The sequence below is a fragment of the Mytilus edulis genome, chromosome 4 (assembly GCF_963676685.1).
Source record: "Mytilus edulis chromosome 4, xbMytEdul2.2, whole genome shotgun sequence".
Taxonomy (NCBI): Eukaryota; Metazoa; Mollusca; class Bivalvia; order Mytilida; family Mytilidae; genus Mytilus; species Mytilus edulis.
The window spans coordinates 49,147,049-49,167,660 of NC_092347.1; the positions used below are offsets into that span (position 1 = coordinate 49,147,049).

Consider the following 20,612-nt stretch of genomic DNA (forward strand, 5'->3'; position numbering starts at 1 on the left):
GATATACATTGTATTACATCATATCTAATTTTAGAGAACTATTAATCATATCCAATGTTAAGAGTGTTTTTCCACACTTTTTTCCATCATGCTTGAAGATATTGATTGATAATTGGTATATATAGTTTTATCATGACAAGTTCCAGATCAAGTTCAAATTTTTGTTTTGGTCTGATAATTTTCTGCATGTTATGGTCCTTGGGACTTGAAAAATTCACACATATAATCAGTTATTCACACTGTTTTTAGTCATGCTTAAGTATAATGACTTGATATTTACTTTTGTTTACACCATGACAAGTTATAGAATAACAGCATTTTGTTCCAGTATAATTTAATTTTTAACCGGTAGGGAACTATGTATTGCCATACAATACTCTCAGAATGCTTGTTTGTGTAAATGTTGTACTCCTTGATTAAGTGAATATATTTATATATACAGATGAGAAAGATGATGGTCCATTGAATATTTTGGGAGAGAAAGACGTAGCTCCAGTAGGTTAGTAGAAGTACATGCAATGTTTTATAGTACTTTAAGATGTGGATAAATATAGAATAATTATACATTTTCTTGAAATATAAATTTTATTTGAACTCCGTGTGGTGAACCAAGGCCTTTGAAATCGTTTTGGTAGAGTCCCTGAAGTGGATACCTTGGTATGCCGGGTTGTCAAATCATGCAAAAGAATGCAATACTTAAATAATATTCAAAATTGACAACAACACTTCAGTTGGTCTGCAATTTTATTATCTAAGGTCTACATTTTATTTGTACAAGGCTTAGAAGCAGGTGGGAAAATAGTGTTTTTAATACAAATAAAACAACATACTATCAATAGCTTAAAGATTTTGAAGAGTGTTTTGGTAATGATATGGAAACAAACCTATTAAACTTGATGGTCTTTAAACACAGAAAAGTATTGGGTATGCTGCTTTTCGAATGTAGTTAGCTGAGGAAACACAAAATAGGAATTTTGTTGATATTTTACAAGTGTTCAAGTTATTCAAGTGATGTAATAAATTAAAGATTAATAATTGAATTATATTCAATCATGACTTTTCTATGAGTAAAAAATTCAATGAACTTTTATCTTTAAAGGACATGAGTACATTGAGGAAGTTAAAAATGAACACGGAAAGACAGTCAGCTTTAATTGCAAACTATGTGAATGTAAATTTAATGATCCTAATGCTAAAGACATGCACATGAAAGGAAGACGTCACAGACTTCAGTATAAGGTATGTCTGGTTAACAGTGTCCTGAATTAAGTGGCTCTGTAACGAAAAATAAACATTCCTTGATATATGTTAAGGGCAGAACTGTTTCAGAGCACTATATAGAATTAAGTTTAATGTAATCTAGATAAACACATGTGATCTTTATTTTTAAGTGTTGAAGTTTTTAGGTAAAGATTGCATGAAATGCAATCAAAACCTTATGGGACTGACTTGATATCTAAATGTTCAAAGGCTGATCACTACTTTTTTGATACACAAAATATAGTGCATTGATCATAACATTCTATGCATCCTATCCATGAACATTTCTAGAAATTTATCGACACAATATATGCTCAGATATTCAAAGCACAAAATGATGTTTCACTTGTCAAGAAAATCACATAACTTTTGCAAGGTGCAGGAATCTTAATATCTGTCCTAAAAATATAAATTATGTCATTGTTAACCTGTTCTTCAAAAGTTGGAGTTATCTTCCTTTGTCTAGAATAGCTGTTAAATCAACAACAACCAATGCAATATTTGATTTTACTTCCCACTGATAAATTGAAGCAATCTTTACCGTTCAGTGCTTTCAAGCACTTTGATTATATTCAAGGTAGGTGCTTTTTTATGCCCTGTCAAGAGGCATTACGTTTTTCCGTCTGTGCGTCAGTTTGTCCATCTATTCTTCCTACTGTCCCGCTTTAGGTTAAAGTATTTGGGCAAAGTAGTTTTTGATTGAAGTCCAATTTACTTGAAACTTAGTACACATGATCGCTATGACATGATCTTTCTAATTTTAATGCCAAATTTAGTTTGTACTGCTCTGCTAATCTTTGTTGAAATTACGGGCTTTGGACTTTGATAAATTGTTGAAAATCATAGTTATACAGACTTTTTTTCTATACACCTTCAGATTTTGAGCTGATTTTCGACATGTGAGACTACCATCATGTTTGTGTCTACATGTGTTGTTGAAATTGAAGATTTTTTAACTTTTTTAGACGGGGCCATTTGTGTCGTTTCGACACATCTAGTTTAGAAAAGTTTTATTTAATTGATATACATTTGATTTATATTTTTGATAGAAAAAAGTTGATCCTCATCTTCAAGTTGAAGTCAAGCCAAGTATTAGAGCACGAAAACTTCAGGAAGAAAAGATGAGAAGACAACAACAGAAAGAGGAATACTGGAGAAGAAAAGAACAAGAAGCAAGATGGAGGGAAGAAATGAGGTACAGACTCAAACAAGTCTGTTTTTTTAAATGTATTTGAATTCAACAGATATCTTATTTAAAATTAAAAGATTTCTTGTCAATTATGTATCTATTCTCAATATTAGAAGAATCTGCATTCAGATCATGTATCTGTGTAAATATGAAATTTATGTAATTTAAATCTTCAGAGCCCTAAGCTGACTTAGATCACAATCTTTGGGAATGTAAACACTTTGATTGCCACTTGCATTAAATAAAGTCATAAACTTGGAACAAGGAAAAGATTGCACATTAAGTTAGTTTGTTACAGATCCAGATTTGCAATTTTATGAAAATCAGTGTTAAAATAGTATGGTAAAGCAAAATAATTTTGTGGTTAGTATGTTTTTTGGAAGGAATGACCCAATTTGTGGTTTATAGGTTACAGGGCTCCAATCATAGAATATTCAGGTATAAAAATAAAGGAGGTGTGGTATCACTAGCAATGAAACCACTATCAACCAAGGAATACAGAATGAGGAAGTTAAGAACTAAAGGTAGAGCCTTCAATGATGAGAAAACACATACCTCAGGACCTCAAATAGCATAATGTAGAACCATTCAACCCAGACAACTCATAATGGCCTGATAATATATATTTACCACAATGACTAATTAAATTTGATTTTTCAATCTTTTTAGAATGGAAGAAGAGATGTATTGGGATGGAAGAGATTACTATGACTGGCGAGGAAGACCAGGAATGATGCCACGTGGCCCATTTATGCCAGGAGCAGGTCCTATGGGAGTAAGATATCTTTAAAATTGAATTACACATATAGGTTGACAAATAGTATGATATATATTGTGTTATTTTTTATAGGAGTTTTGAAGTCTAAATTATACCAGAAATCATCAATTACAAGTTAGGTTGATACTAAATCAAGGGATTGACAGTTTAAAGTTTATACAACATATTGGACATTTCAAATCTGAAATGCCTATGGATCTTAAAACTTAATGTCCTGCACACTAAAAAGATATTAGAGACTGCAAGAAATAGGTTCTTTGACAATTCAAAATTTTAAATTGATTACCATGAAAAAATGTCAAAGTATTCACATAGTACAGCAGACAGTGAAAATTTTATTTATGTTCAATCCTGTGTTGTTAGATGTTTAAAGATGTATCCTAAATAGAAGAAAAAATACAGAAATGAATAAAAAAATATTCAACTTATGATTTGATCTAAAAGTGGTATCAATCCAGTTGATGGTAGACAGTGTAGTAAAGATGAGAGATATGATTAAAGGACAAGGTCATAATTGTTATGACATCATTTGAAGTTCCCTACATATTGTGTCTTGGCTTTATATTTTTTAAGTAACACAAGTTATGATTGAAAACACAATATTGCTACATTGACTTCAGGTACTGGGCAAAGTAAAGAATCCTATAGTTGCATTTTATTGATATTTTGTTTGCCAAAAATAGAAGTAATTTATTTGGTGTGTTTTTGTAGCCAATGCGACGTCCAGACACTTCAGATGATCGTCATGTGATGGCAAAACATTCCAGCATTTATCCAAATGAGGCTGAGGTAAGCATTGCATTAAAGAAGCTTGTAGTTTATAATTGTCAAGGTACAATATTACATATTCTGAATGAGCATTCCATTGATGCTATCTTAATATTTTATTGCGAACCCAATTATACCTTTCCATAGAGACCTGTTATTTCTATCTATTTAGCAGATACACTTTTTACTCAGGTAGATTAATCAATGAGTGATAGATTTCTCTTACAAGAAATTTAAAGGTCTGAGTGAATAAACTACACAGAGAACAATACCTATTGTATTTGTTCAACGGGACAAACTGCCTAAAGTTTAAATGGACAGGTAACTATCAGGAGAATCTATGGATAGGTACAATTAGGTTCGCAATAATTGAAAATGCAAAGAGTATTGGATTAGAAAATTACTAGAAGAGGCATATGAAATTATACAAGGAATAATGTAAGGATCACTGTCATCTCTTTAAAGAACAAAACACAATATAAATAATGATTTTTTTATTCTATATGTACAATTATATTTCAAATATTAGACTAATATATGCTCTCTTCAAATTTTTTATAAGATGTGATATGAAGATGTTGAAATACTAAAAAACCTTTTTTCAGCTTCAAGCAGTACAGAATATAGTATCACTATGTGAAAAAGCACTGAAATTGGTGTCTGATTTCTTAGCAGAAAGGTTTGTACTTCATATTTATGCCGTGCTGTAAATGCATGTTGGTCTTTCCGGGCTACGGTATTTTTTCACAAATTGAGAAAAACTTTGTTTATCTCCTATAACAAACTCCTGATATTTTCCTTATAATTTATTTATTTACTATATAATCTTCATTTTACAATAAATATTTGCAAGAAGGCAGGACTTTTGATCATCTCATGAGACTGCTATAAAGCAGCTATGTTATCTCTGTGTTGTTTTGTTTCTGAAATAACTTGATTTGTTTACATGCCATGTCTCAGCACATATGAGTTATGTTGCACCATACATAAAAAGACAAATAAGAGGTTTGAAATTGAACAAAGAAAATGTATTATATCATTCAAATTATGAATGGCCAGATTGTAGACAGATTTTTTTTTTCTAAAGGAAAATATCAGTTATTGATTTGGTGATGTGGGGGAGTGGCTGTCAAACACTTAAAAACGCTTTGTCAAATTCTTTACGAAGGTCCGGATCGATTTTCATGATTTAAGCTTTTATTGTTGTGGAGTTATAACCCTTTTGGCCTTTCCATTTGCAACCTCTACAAATGTTTTTTGTTTACTTGATCCTGTTTGGGGGTCCAGATTTGCAAATATAATTTTTATGTAGGAAAATCTGGTTTGCTGTCAATCTGACAGCCTTTTGTTTTAAATAGTCTCAAAATGTAGATCCTTTAAACTAATATGTTTAATTTCATATACAGATTTAATTATACAAGTAAATTCTTTGTGATTCTTAGCATTTGAAGATTGAAGGTACTGATTAGATTCTCAGTTGTGACAAGTAGAAAGTAGGCAAGAAGTTCGAAGAACACGGACAAATTGATCAAAGGTTGTTTCTTTGTCTTCTTATAGAAGAGAAAAATGGGTTAAACTTTTCACATTTCTTATCATCAAGATGTTGTTTAATGAATCAGCCGTATTATTTTTAAATGTTATGAATTTTTCATTTTGGAAAGCATTTTACTGCCAAAAATCACATATAAAACATGACTATCCTTTTCTTTTATGCAAGAAACTTTTTTTTTCAGCTTGCCAAAGAAAGTAGAAGTTAAGATGGAAGTTGAAAATAAAGAAGCTGCTAAGGATGCAAAGGAGGGGTTAGTGTTAACAATCACATATATTTTTATGACTCAGTATGAAAGTTCCATGTAAATAGATACCCATGTAAGGCTTCACTCGAAATGGTCACCCTTTGACAAATTTATCCTGCCTATTCAATATGAAAACATTTATGAACCGCTGTTTGTTTGATATCACATAGATTGAAATGGGACAGATTAGATTTGTTGCAGTACATAAAACAACAAAAACTATGAGTATATAGAATGAACTAGTTCCTGGTATTTGATGCCTTAATTAATCGATGATCTTGGACATTTTTCACATCTATGATTGTTTTGAATGTAATCATCAAGAAATATATTATATTCCAGAGAGAAGAAAGAAGACAATCAGCCACCTAGAACACTGAAGGGTGTAATGAGAGTTGGTGTCCTTGCTAAAGGACTGTTATTACATGGAGATCTCAATGTTAACTTGGTAGTCTTATGTGCAGAGAAACCTACCAGAACATTACTGGAAAGAGTTGCAGATAATTTACCAAAACAAATTGCAGCATGTCTAACTGAAATGAAGGTATCTTACAATCATATAGCTGCCTCTCTGTCATACAAGCACCATCCATGATTCAATCATTGCAAAAATACATTAAACAATACATCCAAGAAAGGACAATTATAATATATGCATCTTTAAAGGTGAGATAATACAAACTATAAACAAATACTTAAGGATGCATTATGTTAAGGCATACAATTAAAAAAAACCACATGTGTCTACAGGTTTTGTAAAAAAATACATTGATTTTAGTTGATTTCAACTTGTTTATTGATCTTCAAATTCAAATAAGTATTTAGATGCATGATTGTCTCGAAGTACAAAGTAGCTAATGTAAAAAAAAATCTTGATACTTTCACTCTTATATAGTTTCCACACTTCAACAAAAAATAATTAGATATTTTGTTTTTCAACCATTTAACCTGGGTAAATGTACAAAGTATTTGAAAAAAATATTTTTTGCAAATACCTACTGGATATTAATAGTTTTTACTAAAATAAAGTTCCTAACCAATCAGTTCTATTTTCAGTCTGAGGAAAAATTTGAAGTGAGACGATGTGTGGAAGAAGCAGCTATTGTTGTTACCAGTGATGCAGAAATTAAAGCATCATGTACCATCACTCTGACCTCTCCAGTCATGAGGGAAACAGCAACCCCTGAAGGAGGTAAAGACAAGTATTAACAAAAGTTTTTATTTCTTAAATTTTGGCATTAAAGGAAAATTGTAGAGTGGTCATGAACATCTTCAGGCTTATTGTGGACTCATTTAAATGAAGTGCAGTCAAGCTCAAAAGTATATATAAACTATAGGATAGGGGCCTGGATGTACTTCACTTTGATAGAAAGAGTCTCACAGTTCAAAAGTTCCTAGATTCTGAGGTCATTTTGTATTTGAGGTGGTTTGGTTTGTAGTGAGGACATGATCATTCTACATTTTCTAAAAAAATAATTTCTACCACATATTGCATTAGACATGTCAATAGGAAAATAGAAGGCTTTACCATACTGGGTTTATGTATTGTCAGAATTAGTAATCTAAACACAGATTAGTACATCGCATAAACATTGGTTCTTCATAGGGAGAGTTGTCAGTATTTACACAAGTCTCAACGTTAATTTTAATATGAAAGTTCATCATGGCACTTCTGGACTAAATTTTAAAGTTGTTCATCTATACAACAAATATGTCCACTTTACATATACAGTACTAAGGTTATGGAGATTTAAGTGGGACTTTGATGTTGCTGATAGTTGTTGAAGCTGTCTGTTTATTAAGTCCAATGCACACAGGTAATAATAGTTGTAAATATGTATTATTATACATCCTACAAAAGTTTAAAGTTTGAAATTTATTTTATGCCAGTTCCTGTAATGAGTTCTTGGTAATTATCCTTGATCTTTGTTTTCTTAGTTTTTGTACAAGTAAAATAAGTAAGTAAGAAGATACACTGTTCATGAATAATATATTTCACAGAATATGTAATGTTTAAAAAGAATAACTTAAAATGAGGATAAAAGAATTGTTCCATTTACTGTACAGAAAACATTAAATAAAAAAATAATGGTAAAGAAGCAATGCTTGAAGAAAGATTAATTTGTAGATTGTTCTACTTCTTTATTACATGTTGTCAAATATAGTATGGTGAGCAGTATATTTTCTTGCTAATTTATATGTCCTTAGTGATATCATATGTCCAGAAGTGACCAAGAATTCCTCGAGTTTATTCTCATGCAATGCGAAGTACTAAACTTGTCAGACAACTTCTAACCAAGTATGACTTGTATTCTGTATCATATATTTCTATACATATTCAAATATATGTAAACAAGATTGGTACAGAAAAACATTTCATGCTGCCTTTGATTATGATATCAATGGAAGTTATTAACAATATGACACTACATGAAAAACAAATTATTTATACTTTGATTATGTTAATAACTGTTTATATTGTGCTAACATTGGGAAGCCTTCTAGACAATCTACTGCACAGGTCAGAGAACATCCAGTCTCTCAGCGGAAGGATTTTTGACCATAGCAGCAGTTGTGGACTCCATTGGGAGAAATCTGCATTCAGACATTTTTTTGGTCAATTTCTTAAGTTTTAGAGAAAGATAGAAGAATTCCTACAGATTTTTTTCATGGTTTTTGTACTCGTGTTTTTTGCATGCTCTGTGTCCATCAGTTTTAATGGAGGAGGATTATTTTGCATGGTTAAATTGGAGAAATACATTAGTATTGTAATTTTATTTAATTTTTTCTATTTTAACTTACAAGCTGGATCATTTAACATAATTGTCAAGGAAATCAATAACCATTTATGCAGTTAGTAATTAAAAAAAATATCTTTGAAATTTGTAACATTTTTTTTCTTTTTTTTTCTTTTAAAAGCCTAATTTTATTGTGAAAATTGATACTCAGTTAACCAATGTTTATTTTCTGTTTGTTTTGTTACTGTGTCAATGTTCTGGTAAGGATATGTGATGATTGACATAATATTTTTAATTAGAATAAAGCATGCTTATAAAAAACAAAACAATGAATGCGAAGATTTCATCCTTTGGGGTCTGCATAAAAAGGCTTGCCAGTCTGCTTTGCTCATGGTCAAACACCCATTCCTACAACCTGCTATTGTGTTAACAGAAACTTCAGCCACGCCTGTAACCACCAAAGATCCACCAGATGTATTGGACAGGCAGAAATGCCTTGATGCCCTAGCAGCTCTACGCCATGCTAAATGGTTCCAGGTTGGAAACTTTTAATTTACTACTTTGCAGCCTTATGAAATATACTTTTGATGTTTTAAAGCAAGTTTTTGTACATATTTTTGTGGTTACTAAGTTATGTAAGAAATGTGCAGTCACTACCTGAAATCTAAAGCACCTATAAATATGTTCATGAGACTATTTTTGTGTGCATGAAAAGAAAATTAAGAATGTCCTGGTTCGTAAATACTTCCAGAAATATACTGTAGAGCTTATATGGTGATTTTATAGTTATAGGTGCTTACAGAAAAACCACAAGAATCTGAACAAGTATGAAAGCAAACAAAACAAAACAATGATCAATCTTTCTTGTGTATAAAATACCATAAATAAAAGCTGATATATTTAGATGCAAAATGTTCCATACTTCTAATCATGGTTACATAAAGACATTCATTGGTAAAAAAAGCTAATCAATGTAAACAGTGAAATAGTAGGTTTCTGCCATTGTCATATTTAAATTAGTTAACAAGCTTTCTACAAGTCAAAGCCAATATCTCAGCTTACAATATTTTGTTTTACTGTAGTTCACATATTTTAATGTCAAGCTTATGTTTTCTTTCAAAGATTTATTCAAAATATTGCACTTGCTTTGTTCAAAATGCAGGTTTTTCATTGAGAAAATGAAGAACTACAGTAAATTTGTTTTTTTTTGCAATAACTGTAAACCTGACTTTAACAAGTAAGGCCATTTAATTGTTTTATTTATACTCTCAACATTAAGCAAGAGTTTCAACCATGTAAAAAGATTGATCATTTGTGCCAACATGAGGCTGGAAAGTTGATATGCACACACAGGGCTTTCAATTATATGACCAAAGGTGGCTCCATTCTTCCAATAATATAAGAATGGAAGCTGTCAAGTTTGTTAAATGGATTACATAGAAAAAAGCAAGACTTGTTTTATTTGAAAGCCCTGAAAACTAGGTCTAAATAGAAAAATCTAGTTTCATATATCGTGATAACCCATTTACACTCAACTTTCTCTTTAAACACATTTATTTGACCTCCAAAATAGATGATTGTTTATTGTTGAAATTTGAGTGTTAGTGTGAAAATACTTTTGGAAAATGTGGATGAAATTTATATAACGATAGTTCAATTTATATTAACCATTAAAAAATTTCAACAAAAAATTAGAATTCATGACAAGGTAAGTCATTTTATTTTTCTTTGAACAAAAAAAAAACTTTTTTTCACCATCCACATTTTTCTTTTTATTATTACAGAAACTTGTGTAAAGTAGATTTGTTTTGTATAATTTTTACAGGCTAGAGCAAATGGACTGCAATCCTGTGTAGTGGTGATTCGTATCTTGCGTGATCTTTGTCAGAGAGTACCAACATGGACACCTCTCAACGAATGGGTAGGTCATTTGAAACTAAGTATAGTGTTTTCTTTAGGAGTTGGCTTGCAATAAAAATGCCTTTACTTGAAACAAATGAAAGGGCTTATACTAATCTGCAGGACTTGTTTAATATTTAAGTCATTAGATTATATAGAGTTCTTAATGATGGCAATACATTATAAAGGTATGGAAGAAATTTATTAAACCTAATACAAATGAATGAACTAAAAATATTTTTCCTCCTTGTATTATGATACTAATTGTTATAAACTGTTTACAGGCTATGGAACTATTAGTAGAGAAGTGTGTAGCCAGTGGAGGACCCAGCATGAGTCCTGGTGACGCTTTAAGAAGAGTTTTTGAATGTATTGCATCTGGATTACTCCTTCCAGGTAAATATCAAAATTATCTAAATTATTTAAAATATTTTGAAGCTCGGACTTAATGCAATTTAATTTATTTTAAAGTTGTGTGTGTTTGACACTTGACACATTTTTCAGCACACTCAAGTAATTTTTTACAGAGGAAAAAAAAAAGAGTATAAAATATAATAAAACATATTAACTGCCTTGTTGATATCCAGATTTTTCATCCAAGACCGGTTCACTCAGTCTTAGAAACATATCTGGTTGCAATTACATAGTAAGTTACCATACCTGCCAACTTTTCAAAATGCCCATGGGGTTTTTTACATGCAAGATGGCTATTGTAGTCCTACAAAACCTTCAATTGGGGCCTTCAAATACATTTTAAAGTTGTTTTTTGGCTTCTCCTTACTTGAACAAGCCTATGGCCATTTTAAAATTAATTGTTTTGTTAAAAATTATGCACAAAATTGATCTTTCAAAATTATTTTTTTTGGAGCCTTCATGGGGGAAATCCCCCACAAATAGTGACAGTTGGCAGATATGAGTTACCTGCAGATATTTTCTTAAAGAGTTGGCTTGATAATTCAAGGCATTGTTACTGACCAAAACATAGTAGGGTTTTGTTTTTGTATTCATACTTTATCAGCATATTCTTGTAATGAATATTGTTGAAAGGTAACTGCAAACATTGCACTTGAGGATAGGGAGTCCTTGAAAAGTATATCAACCTGTATAATTATACATGTTTAGAAGTAAAAAATAGGGCACCAATTTTCATGGTTTTCGTGGATGGCATTATCCACGAATTTATGTGTCCAAAGAAATATATAGATTGTTCAAATTATTGTTCAAATTAAGATGTGGAAAGATCGTAAAAAGAAAGTAGGTTTGACTCCAAAGATATGGATGGACATACAATCTATAGTATATATCAAATTCTGCAAATATATATAAGTGAAGGCAGGATTTTATCCTTTTAATTTTAAAAAATCCTACACTGTACGACTCTTAGATTTCCAGTGATGATATGCAATGATGAAGTACTTTTACTCCACACAATTTTCATACACAAAAAAATTATTGGGATTACCTTTAATAAGAATGAATTTTATAATTTAGGGTATACTTAAAGCATTTGTTTATTTAACCATTTTCTTTAGGTGATATGTTTATGGCCCAATAAACTACTTTGAAGTTTGTTAATCAGTTGATCATTCGATCTTAGGTTAATTAGTGTCAATACTTCTGATTACATGGTTGCAACGACTGAAAGGCAATTTCATTCATTCGAGACAATGAGAAGGCATAAATGATGCAGCTTATTTGAAAGCAATTATTTTATCATAAATGTGTTGAATGTTGTCAGTTAGGACAGACAAAGAACGAAGTGTTTTTACAATGTCCCACAAATCATTATAAAACAACATATGATTATTTTCGTGAGTCTGCATTTCTGGTTGCTTCAAATTTGTCACTTGGTCTTTTTTTTCTTCAAAAACATAAAACCCAGGAACATGTAACTTTTGCTCAAACTACGAAAATTGATATACACGAATATATGTAATATTTGTTTTCATTTTGTGCTATACATGTATGTTTTTAAGCAATTTTCAATAAAGTAAAACTAAATATCCCTCATTTCTACATTTCAAGTAGATTTTAAAAATATTTCAGCTGTTAAAAACCTGATTGTGTTTTATTTTAGCTGGACCAGGATTACATGATCCATGTGAGAAAGATCCAATGGATGCTGCTACATCACTGACCAATCAGGAGAGAGAAGATATTACAGCCTCTGCACAGGTATTAGACATTTCTAGATCCAGATCCCAGACATGAGACAAATAAACAAAAAAAAGATTCTTTATGATTATTATAAGACAAATAAACAAAAAAAAGATTCTTTATGATTATTATAAGATTTAATGAAAAAAGATATTTTCATGACATTATTTAAATGATTAAGAAATTTTGAATTCTTTAACAGTAACCACGCACGATGTTAGGAACTTAGGAATCAGTGAAATATTGCAGAAAATTAAATGGGTTCATTATTAATTGTTTGATTCTCAGATTAAATGAGACTACATACTTCTGTGAAATATACATTTTCTTTTTTAGCTCACCTGGTCCGAAGGGCCAAGTGAGCTTTTCTTATCACTTAGCGTTTGTCGTCTGTTAACTTTTGCAAAAATATTCTCCTCGGAAACTACTGGGCCAAATTTAACCATACTTAGCCACAATCATTATAAGAGTATCTAGTTTAAAAAATATGTCTGATGACCCCTCCCACCAATCCAGATGGTCAATATTGCTAAAAAAAAGAAGATAGGGGTAAAATACAGTATTTGGATTTTAACTCTGAAACCAAAGCATTTAGTTTCAATCTGACACTGGGTAAAAATGTTTATTAAGTCAAGATCTATCTGCTCTGAAATTTGCAGATGAATCGGACAACCTGTTGTTAGGTTGCTGCCCCTGAATTTGTAATTTTAAGAATATTTTGCAGCTTTTGGTTATATCTTGAATTTTATTATAGATAAAGATAAACTGTAAGCAGAAATTATGTACAGCAAAATAAGATCTACTAATAAGTCATCATGACCAAAATGGTCAATTGACCCCTTAAGGAGTTGAGGTCAATTTTTAACAATTTTCATAAATTTTGTAAATTTTTACAAAATATTTTCCACTGTAACTACTAGGCCAAGTTCATTATAGATTGAGATAATTGTAACCAGCAAGAATGTTCAGTAAAGAAAGATCTAAAAACACATCACCATCACCAAAACACAATTATGTCAAAAAACCATGTGTCCTTAGTTTAATATGCACATAGACCAAGGTAAGCGACACAGTCTCTTTAGAGCCTTTTTTTTTTAAAAGGAATAAGTGATTTACCATGAAATAAAATATCCTAACTGATGTTACATTTTTTGCTTAGCATGCATTGAGGCTGATTGCATTTAGACAAATACACAAGGTTCTTGGTATGGATGCCCTGCCAGCACCAAAATTACGAATGCGCATGACTCCACGGAAACGACGCCGCACTGACAGTGAGAATACTGGTGCTGATGGTGATGGTATGTAATGTGATTTATTTACTAAAGTTGTGATTATTAGTCCCCTACCGACAAAGTCAAAGTGGACTTGAGGTTTGCACTCCGTCCGTCTGTCTGTCTGTCTGTCTGTCAATCAGTCAGTTCAGCAAATCAGTTTTCCACACTTTTTATCATCATGCTTGAAGATATTGATTTGAAAATTGAAATATAGTTTTATCATGACAATTTACAGATCCAAGTTCAAATTTTGTTCCTGTTGGATGAGTTTGTGCAGAGTTATGGTCCTTTGACTTAATTCACTCAAATAGTCAGTTTTCTGCTCTTTTTCTCGTCATGCTTAAAGATATTGACTTGATATTTGTTAAATAGTTTACACCATTACAAGTTAAAGAACAAGAAATACAATAATTCTGTGCTGAAATGTTTTCAGACAAACCATTCGTTTATATGACTGCAGAAATTTTTTGGGTTGGTATAATGCTATGATGTGGTCTGCATTGTCGTTGTCGTCCGAAGACACATTTGGTTTTCGGATAGTAAATATAGTTAAAGTGAATGGATCTCTATGACATTTTACAGAAAGGTTCAATATTGCATAAGGAAGGTTGGGATTGAATTTGGGGGTTATGGTACCATCAGTTAAGGAATTAGGTGCCAAAAACGCATTTTTGTAGTTTCCAGACAATAACTTGTGTTAAGTGTATGGATCTCTCTGAAATTGTAGCAAAAGGTTCCATATCACAAAGGGAAGGCTGTGATTGTGTCTTGGGGTATCAAGCTTGAATATTGTGCCAAAATTTGAACCAACTGTTCAGGATTCTCCTCCTTGGTTGTATGAGGCTGTGCTTAGTGAAGCATTTCATCATGAATGATATTGTATGTATATGTGTCGCAAACTGTCTATTATATCTGTAATTAAAGCAAAAAAAAAAGGAAAATTCATTCTTTATATTTGGCTTCATGAAATAAATCATCGAAAGAAAGCATTTATGACATCAATCTGCTTTTAAAATAATACTTAACATGTATTTATTAATGTTCATATATTAATATGAATGTTCAAATTTGCTTTTTATCCATAATGTTTGATTTTAAGATAACTTTGTTTTATATACATTTAAAATATATCATTTTTAGTTGCAGGTGAGAAAAAGGACAAAAAAGATGAAGTGACAGAAGAGTTGAAGAAATGAATTTGTAACAGTCTTTCAAGGGACCATAAGCAGTTGTGTTTATATGATCAAAGTGGATAATTGTATCATTGTTAAATTGGCAAACTTTAACATTACTTATTGTTCAGTAGATATTTACTTATTCACCTTATATGAATGTTTTATTATTCTTTTTTATTTTGTAAAGCCTGAAAGACAATGGGAGAAATCAATAGGGCGTTTTATTTACTAACATGTATGCCCTACACAAACTAGATAACCCTGTGTCTTTCTCTGACAGTGTCAACTTGTAGCAAAAGCTTATGGTTGATGAATTTGTAAAGTATTCATTTCATTTCTTTTAAAAACAATTCTTATTTTTGATTACTTGCATATAGTTAGTTACCCGTTGTTCCATTCCTCTTGATCATGAGTACAGAACATATTCTTTGTAGGCTGGAAATTGTGTTAGTTCTTTAAAAAAATATACAAATTGAAGATTGATATATGAAGACAGGTGTTAAGAGATGATATCATTCAGGTTGTTGCATTAAATGAAAAGCACAATATTTTACCAGCATATTCAAATGTGTTTATGTGGTAGATTGGTAATAAAACAAAGGTTTTCATTGATGAGGGACATATTGTGCAAGCTTGTGCTTGAATGTTAAGTACAAGCTTTGTTGTTTATGAAGTCAGACATGATAATAAACAAAGTTTTTGATTTGATAAGGAAGATATTGTATATTAAGCTTGTGCTTGAGTGTTAGGTAAAAGCTTTGTTGTTTATGAAGTCAGACATGATTATCAAACAAAGGTTTGATTTGATAAGGAAGATATTGTATATTAAGCTTATGCTTGAGTGTTAGGTAAAAGCTTTGTTAGTTTTCAAGTCAAACATTTGAAAGCTTGGTAATTGTAAAATGTATATAGAAGGCTATATTAGCCATGAGTGAATAAAAGTGCATACAAACATCATGTCTGTATTCCTTATATATATATATATGTTTAGACGAGTTGTATAAACATATATATATACAGCTATTGAAAAAATGTATTTCTCCCATTATGACTTGTTAAGTCTGGCAGGCAGTGAATAATAGTTGTAAAAGCCATTCAAGGAACCAAGTTGCAAGATTGCACAACCCACATCTACCTTTTCCTTTCAGTGCTTATAAAAAAAAACATGTAAATTTTACAGGGAATTTTTCGACAAATTCAAAACAAGAATATAAATACATATTATCCAGCTGTGCTCTAGACAGTCAAAATAAACTAAATTGAATCATTGTCCTTCACAATTTAACAACAGATTACAAGATATATGACCCAGATTGTTATTACTCTTGAGGCTTTAATTGAAACATGTGTTGAATACAAATTAAAAATTGTATATGTGAAACCAACAGGAATTACTGATAATATTGGACGGAACAACAAATACTGCATGCATATTGGGATAATAGATATAAGAAGTAGTTGTATGAGTGCCAATGAGACAACTCTCAATCCAGTTGCTGAGCCAATCAAGTCTTTATTGTTGCTGCTAAATACTGCCTGGTTCGGGAAGAAACAACCAATTTTAAAGTCTGATTTGACCCTGCCTTTGATTAAACCCACTCTGCTTGAGGGAGAATATATATTATACAAATAAGATGCTGATTTTTGTTGAGCCTTCAACTTTACTCAAAAAAGCAAGACATATAGTGATCCTACATTCCGTTGGTGGCGGTGGCCACAAATATTTAATAACTTTCGGTGGCCACAAATATTTAATAACTTTCTTAAACTGTCCTGGATTTCTACCAGACTTGGACAGAAGTTTGTTTATGATTATAAGATACTAAGATAGTATCCAGAAGTAAATTAAAAAAAAATCCATTTTTTTCGTATTTTACTTATAAATGGACTTAGTTTTTTGTCGAGCCTGCAACTTTTGTTGCAGAAAGCTCGACATAGGGATAGTGATCCGGCAGCGGCGTTAGCTAACTTCTTAAAAGCTTTATATTTTAGAAGGTAGAAGACCTGGATGCTTCATACTTTGTATATAGATGCCTCATGTTACGAAGTTTCCGTCAGTCACGTATCCAATATCCTTGACCTCATTTTCATGGTTCAGTGACCACTTGAAAAAAAGTTTCAGATTTTTTGTAATGTTGAATTCTCTCTTATTATAAGTAATAAGATAACTATATTTGATATGTGCGTACTTTGCAAGGTCCTCATGTTTGTCAGACAGTTCACTTGACCTCAACCTCATTTCATGGATCAGTGAACAAGGTTAAGTTTTGGTGGTCAAGTCCATATTTCAGATACTATAAGCAATAGGGCTAGTATATTCGGTGTATGGAAGGACTGTAAGGTGTACATGTCCAACTGGCAGGTGTCATCTGACCTTGACCTCATTTTCATGGTTCAGTGGTTATAGTTAAATTTTTGTGTTTTGGTCTGTTTTTCTCATACTACATGCAATAGGTCTACTATATTTGTTGTATGGAATGTTTGTAAGGTGTACATGTCTAGTGGGAAGAGGTCATGTGACCTTGACCTCATTTTCATGGTTCAGTGGTCAAAGTTGAGTTTTTGAGTTTTGGTCTTTTTATCTAATACTATATGCCATAGGTCAACTATATTTGGTGTATGGAAATATTTTATGATCTTTATGTCAGTTGCGCAGGATTAATTTGACCGTGACCTCATTTTCACGGTTCATTGCACAGTGTTAAGTTTTTTGTGTTTTGATCTATTTTTCTTAAACTATAAGTAATAGGTCAACTATATAGGTTGTATAGAAGCATTGCTAGCTGTACATATCTGCCTGGCATGGTTCATCTGACCTTGACCTCATTTTCAAGGTTCATTGGTCTTTGTTTAGTTATCTTGGTTAATGTTAAGTTTATGTGACAGTTGTAATTAAGCTTAGCTTTATACTTAGGACTATCAACATAACATCAATGATTAGTATAGAAGGCGAGACATTTCAGCGTGTGCACTCTTGTCTTCCAGTTAACATTACATACAGTCTTCTTACAATCAAAATACAGTATCAAGAGGAATATTTTATTAATTTTGTTGAGCCTGTCAGTAATAAAACCCTTACAAATTTTATAATTTACTGGAAGCTATTTGATTGATTGATAACTAAACATCCAGTGTCAAATATTTATGTATGTTCAGGATAAAAAACAATACAACAGGTAGCTAGGTCTTGTAATAGGGGTCGTCCAGGATGAAGGTCTGGAAATTTTAAAATACCATGCATTGGAAAATATATCTAAATATTTCCAAGGGACATTATATATATATATCTATCAATATTTCCAAGGGACACAACTCTTTTAAATATATATATAACTCTTTTAAATATATATATATGGCATGGGTTCAAATCCCGGCGAGGGAAGAACCAAAAATTTGCGAAAGCAAATTACCAGATCTAACATTGTTGGGTTGATGTTTAGACGAGTTGTATATACATTATGTACACAGCCATGTATCACCATCATTGATGGACATCTGTTGTAGAGTTGTCACTGACTCAGACGTACTTATAAATATAATTATTTTCTGTGACTGTATATTACATTAATTTGTAGGATCCTTTACTATAGATAATTTAGCTGATCTGTAACAATAACATCTTCATGCCTTATATATCATGTACTGTAGTACGCCGCTAGATTAAAACTGACGAGGAAAGGTAACACACGGCCAGCGAAAGCTCTTTTTTTGAGAGCCCAGGTGGTCGTGTTGTCTAGCGGGACGGCTGCAGTGCAGGTGATTTGGTGTCACAATATCACAGTAGCATGGGTTCGAATCCCGGCGAGGGAAGAACCAAAAATTTGCGAAAGCAAATTTACAGATCTAACATTGTTGGGTTGATGTTTAGACGAGTTGTATATACATTATGTACACAGCCACGTATCACCATCATTGATGGCTATCCGATGGATATATCTGTTGTAGAGTTGTCACTGACTCAGACGTACTTATAAATATAATTATTTTCTGTGACTGTATATTACATTAATTTGTAGGATCCTTTACTATAGAAAATTTAGCTGATCTGTAACAATAACATCTTCATGCCTTATATATCATGTACTGTAGTACGCCGCTAGATTAAAACTGACGAGGAAAGGTAACACACGGCCAGCGAAATCTCTTTTTTTTTATTTTTTTAGAGCCCAGGTGGTCGTGTGGTCTAGCGGGACGGCTGCAGTCAGGGCCGTAACTACATGGAGGCAAATGCCTCATGTTGGAAATTTGAAAAAAAAAGATTGAAACAAAAGCTTGTCTTCATATCAAATTGTTTTCACGGCGAGTGTCTTGCAAAAAGCAAGTTCTCTTCACACTCTGATGTCGCCCCTGCATGTTTTTCGTGATCTATGTTTCTAATTTACTTTTAGTTTTCAGTGTTGATGGTCTATTATTTGTAGTTATGTGTCTTATCTTTACCCGGGTTTGTCTTTTGTTCATTTATTGTCCTACTTTATGACTATAGTTTAAGTGTTGATTTTCTTTTGTAAATCGAGTAATTTTGTTTTCTTATACTGAAGTACCTTTTGTCTAATTGAAAAAAACTACATTCAATTGTAAGAATATTTTAAATTAGATCTACGATGACGGGGGAACGGTTGTGTGGTTTTTGGCAATGTTGCATGTCCACCGATGTCCAGACATAGTGCGAGAAAATATTTTAAGAAGATACGATGCTACTGAACACAGAAAAATTGGTCGTTTCTTCATGGAGAATTGAATTTAATATTAAAGAATACAAAACTGGCTCTCTTTTTTGTAGATAAAACTAGATAGCTGACATGGGTTAAATTAAAGTGAGACCACCAATCTCGCGGTATCAAATCATTGCAAATCATTTGAAAAAAAACAACAATGTATTGCCATCATTGAAGTGCTTGCAATTAAGTCGTTCAGACCCTTTAATACAAAATAAAGGAATATGGAGTAAACGTGCACGGGACTTAATCGCACACAAAGTCAATACATAGAAAAAATACAAATTAAGATCTATCTATGATCAGAGTTTTTATCCCTGTTCTTCATCTTGATAGTCGCTGGCCTGAGGGTCTTCAGCAATGAAAGAATCATTAATACCATAAAACAAAGTCAAGAAGGTCCCTAATGTCGACTTAAGCGGTATTTAAAGTATAATACTGCACTGTCACTATATCTAAATTCAGTCATAAAAAAATTTATCCAAAGTCTAAACACAATACAAGACAAGAACAGACTGATCTGGTATTAAAATGATTATGAGAATTACGATTTTTGCTTTATCCTACATATCGGTCTTTTGATGTTGTCCCTTAAACCTAAAAGTTTTTATTTACAATGAATCTATATATTTTGCTTTGAGACCAGAATATTGTCGAAAAAATAGCTGAAAATTAATTGCGTTTCAGAGAAAGAAAGAGTCCGGGAAACGGTCAGAATGCACGATTTTGCATCATTTTTTTCAGAGCTTCTGGGGGCTTTGAGCGGCCTCCAGACCCTTCGCTCGGCGAATATATTTTGCCTCACTTTTAAAAGAAGCTAGTTACGGCCCTGGCAGTGCAGGCGATTTGGTGTCACGATA

General features: G+C 31.9%; 1 protein-coding gene across 2 annotated transcripts in view; it reads left to right on the plus strand.

Annotated features, from left to right (window-relative positions):
- Positions 1-15,991, plus strand: part of LOC139519896 (zinc finger RNA-binding protein-like) — a 31,563-nt gene extending 15,572 nt beyond the window's left edge. The window contains exons 10-24 of one of the 2 annotated variants that reach the window (XM_071312188.1): positions 443-499; positions 1,100-1,239; positions 2,310-2,455; positions 3,119-3,224; positions 3,939-4,016; positions 4,601-4,674; positions 5,729-5,797; positions 6,134-6,335; positions 6,848-6,983; positions 8,963-9,066; positions 10,355-10,450; positions 10,713-10,824; positions 12,506-12,603; positions 13,745-13,886; positions 15,003-15,991. In XM_071312188.1, coding sequence (XP_071168289.1) covers positions 443-499; positions 1,100-1,239; positions 2,310-2,455; positions 3,119-3,224; positions 3,939-4,016; positions 4,601-4,674; positions 5,729-5,797; positions 6,134-6,335; positions 6,848-6,983; positions 8,963-9,066; positions 10,355-10,450; positions 10,713-10,824; positions 12,506-12,603; positions 13,745-13,886; positions 15,003-15,058 — 1,616 coding nt within the window. In that variant the 3' untranslated portion in view covers positions 15,059-15,991. The remainder of the gene's footprint in view (positions 1-442; positions 500-1,099; positions 1,240-2,309; positions 2,456-3,118; positions 3,225-3,938; positions 4,017-4,600; positions 4,675-5,728; positions 5,798-6,133; positions 6,336-6,847; positions 6,984-8,962; positions 9,067-10,354; positions 10,451-10,712; positions 10,825-12,505; positions 12,604-13,744; positions 13,887-15,002) is intronic. The other variant, XM_071312189.1, reaches the window with a different exon arrangement.
- Positions 15,992-20,612: the final 4,621 nt, after the last annotated feature.